The sequence below is a fragment of the Pundamilia nyererei genome, unplaced genomic scaffold (genome assembly GCF_000239375.1).
Source record: "Pundamilia nyererei isolate P.nyererei 1_Seehausen unplaced genomic scaffold, PunNye1.0 scaffold00577, whole genome shotgun sequence".
NCBI lineage: Eukaryota > Metazoa > Chordata > Actinopteri > Cichliformes > Cichlidae > Pundamilia > Pundamilia nyererei.
The window spans coordinates 59,263-61,770 of record NW_005187978.1 but is presented as its reverse complement, the minus strand read 5'-3'; the positions used below and the strand labels follow the sequence as shown (position 1 = coordinate 61,770).

The 2,508-nt window shown below is 37.6% G+C and overlaps 1 protein-coding gene across 1 annotated transcript in view; it reads left to right on the top strand.

Annotated features, from left to right (window-relative positions):
- The first annotated feature begins 271 nt into the window (after positions 1–271).
- Positions 272–2,508, top strand: part of LOC102214321 (sialoadhesin-like) — a 4,328-nt gene continuing 2,091 nt past the window's right edge. The window contains exons 1-2 of the mRNA XM_005754512.1: positions 272–350; positions 1,836–2,099. Coding sequence (XP_005754569.1) covers positions 320–350; positions 1,836–2,099 — 295 coding nt within the window. The 5' untranslated portion in view covers positions 272–319. The remainder of the gene's footprint in view (positions 351–1,835; positions 2,100–2,508) is intronic.

The following is a 2,508-nucleotide window of genomic DNA, read 5'->3' as shown; positions in this document are numbered from 1 at the left end:
GGTGCAAATTACTGACCTCTGTCATCATTTTAGGTGGGGGAACTTGCACAATCGGTGGCTGACTAAATACTTTTTTGCCCCACTGTACATCTTAATTGTTACACATTTAATGTGATACACACAAAGGGTTAGGCTTTTGTACTTGTTTAGGTGAAGGTGGTTGATTTGAAGTAAATAAGGTGGAGCCACAACCCCTGACTGTGAGATGTGATGCTTTACGTATCCACACCAGCAGGAAGCTGTGGCCTCTGTGACAGAGGTGTGACTTAACCTTCTCAGGCCACCATTGAGCCAGTGAGTATATCAGCAGTCAAGTATCATGGAGGTCATCACACTTTGTGCTATTGTTGGTGAGTACTGTATTTATATGTGAGTGCCGTCTGAAATCCACTTTAGCGGCTGACTAATGTGTTTAATTTGTGCTCCATAAAGACAATAAAATTCAAATAACGTCAAAATTTAGTCCGAGCTGTGATGAGGAAGTGGTTTCTTTTACAGTTCACTTTCACATCTGCTCTCACAACTGGAGGCAATGTGACACGATTTAGCAGAAGTAGCAAATATTTGAATTTTGATGTTTAAAGTTTACTAGTTTTTATTTATTTTTTTCTGGTGTGTTTTGAGAAAATATTCAACTTTAGTTCAAGGATGTTTAAAGTCTTAAAGGCTAAATTAGACCAACTTTATTCATTGTAGCAACCTTTGATTTAACCCTTTAAAACCGGTCAGAGCTGGCACGCTCTGTTTTGCGTAACTATTTTTAAATCCCGGTAGCTCTGCAACCACGTAAGCTAGCGCAGTAATTTTTTTTGCATATGAAACCGGAGGAGTTGTACTTACATCTTGTGCCATCAGCTTGTCCTAGGTCACGGTTTCCTTCCACATAAAGCTTTGCAAAAACTGCATAAAAAGCGCTTCCAGGAACAAAAACATAATATTCCAGAAACACGCTTTGCCGATCCGATCAGCTGTTTGTAACACTTCCTACGGTGGAATAGACGTCAGAGCGAACTTTCGCATGTCCGCCATTACCTGCCCAAAAGCGGAAGTGACGTCATTGTTGTGGAAATGTAGTTTGTTTATCATCAGGGCCTCATGAGCCTGTACTGGTGTTTTTAAAACTTATGTTTGACTTTATGACTTTCTGTGTCGTTTCTGGGATGCTTAGGACTCATATTGCACTGCTGGAAATAGTTTATTTTGATGCATATGCTGCTTTTTTGCAAATTTGCACTACAATATTTATTTTCGTTTTTCCTGCAGTATATAAAAATTGGTGTATTTCAAAAATAAAACTATGAAGACACTCAAAATAAATTTCCTGTGGTAGGAAACTAGTTTGTGCAACTTTTTTGTATTTACAGTTTTGAGGGATAAGCCTCTTAAATTTCTCTAACTACAAATATATGTTAAAAAAGCAAAAACGATTTTCAATTTTTTTGCAGTTTATTGCACTTTTTTTTGCAATTTATGTAATTACTATGCACTTAATGCAGACACATTATTAAAATTTGGGCTATAATGGTAGCATTGATGTATAGCAACTTGAAATGCTCCCAAAAATGGCACCACACCATGTAAAAATATAATATAAGCTCTGGCGGACTTGGTTCTATGGTAGGTCTTAAAGGGTTAATGTATGGTTTAGGCACTTTATTTTCAACTTCATAGACATGGACAATAGTATGAAAATACTCATAAATTATCATTCCTGCAAAGTATGCCTTTGTGTCAGTAAATAAGAATGTTTCCACTAATAACCTAAATATATTTGTGCATGTGTAACATGTTTAATTAAAAATCTGAGCTTTCCATCATTTATCTGTTTTGTGCAGCTTCTCTAAGAATCATTCCCAACAGATCCCAGTTCTTCCAGTATGAGTCCGTCTCCATGAGCTGTGGGCAGCAGGACAACTCCTCAGTGTGGCGTATTAAGAGGAACACGTCCTTATACATAAACACAACATGTCCCTCATCCTCAAATGGAATAGATGAATCTCACTGCAACATCAGTGACCTTTACCCAGCAGACACTGGAGTTTACTGGTGTGAGTCTGCAGCAGGCGAGTGCTTCGATGCTGTCACCATCATAGTAACAGGTAGGTTTCCACTAAGATATTTTTCATTCTTCTGTTAACAATGGACTTAAAATATGAATCTAATTGTCAGGTCACGTGTTTCAAATTCTTTCTTTTTTAAAAATATTTTGCATTCCTGTTCTAAGGACTCTAAATGAATGATGATGAAAAACAAACTCATATGAAGATGGCAAGCTGATAAAAGCAGTTCAGTTGTGATTTAGGGCTTCGAGAAATGCAGTTGTGGAATATACCGCAAACTGTCTGTGGTAGGGAGGTATTCATCTAGAAGAAACTTTACAAGCAAAGTTACATAAACTTACATAAACCTTGCTTGCTGTTATGTATAACAGAAACAAAAAATACTTCCAGCTCCTGAGCACCTCTGTGTCCATTTGCTTGCAGCCTGCTTGAAGACATAACTCCCCCC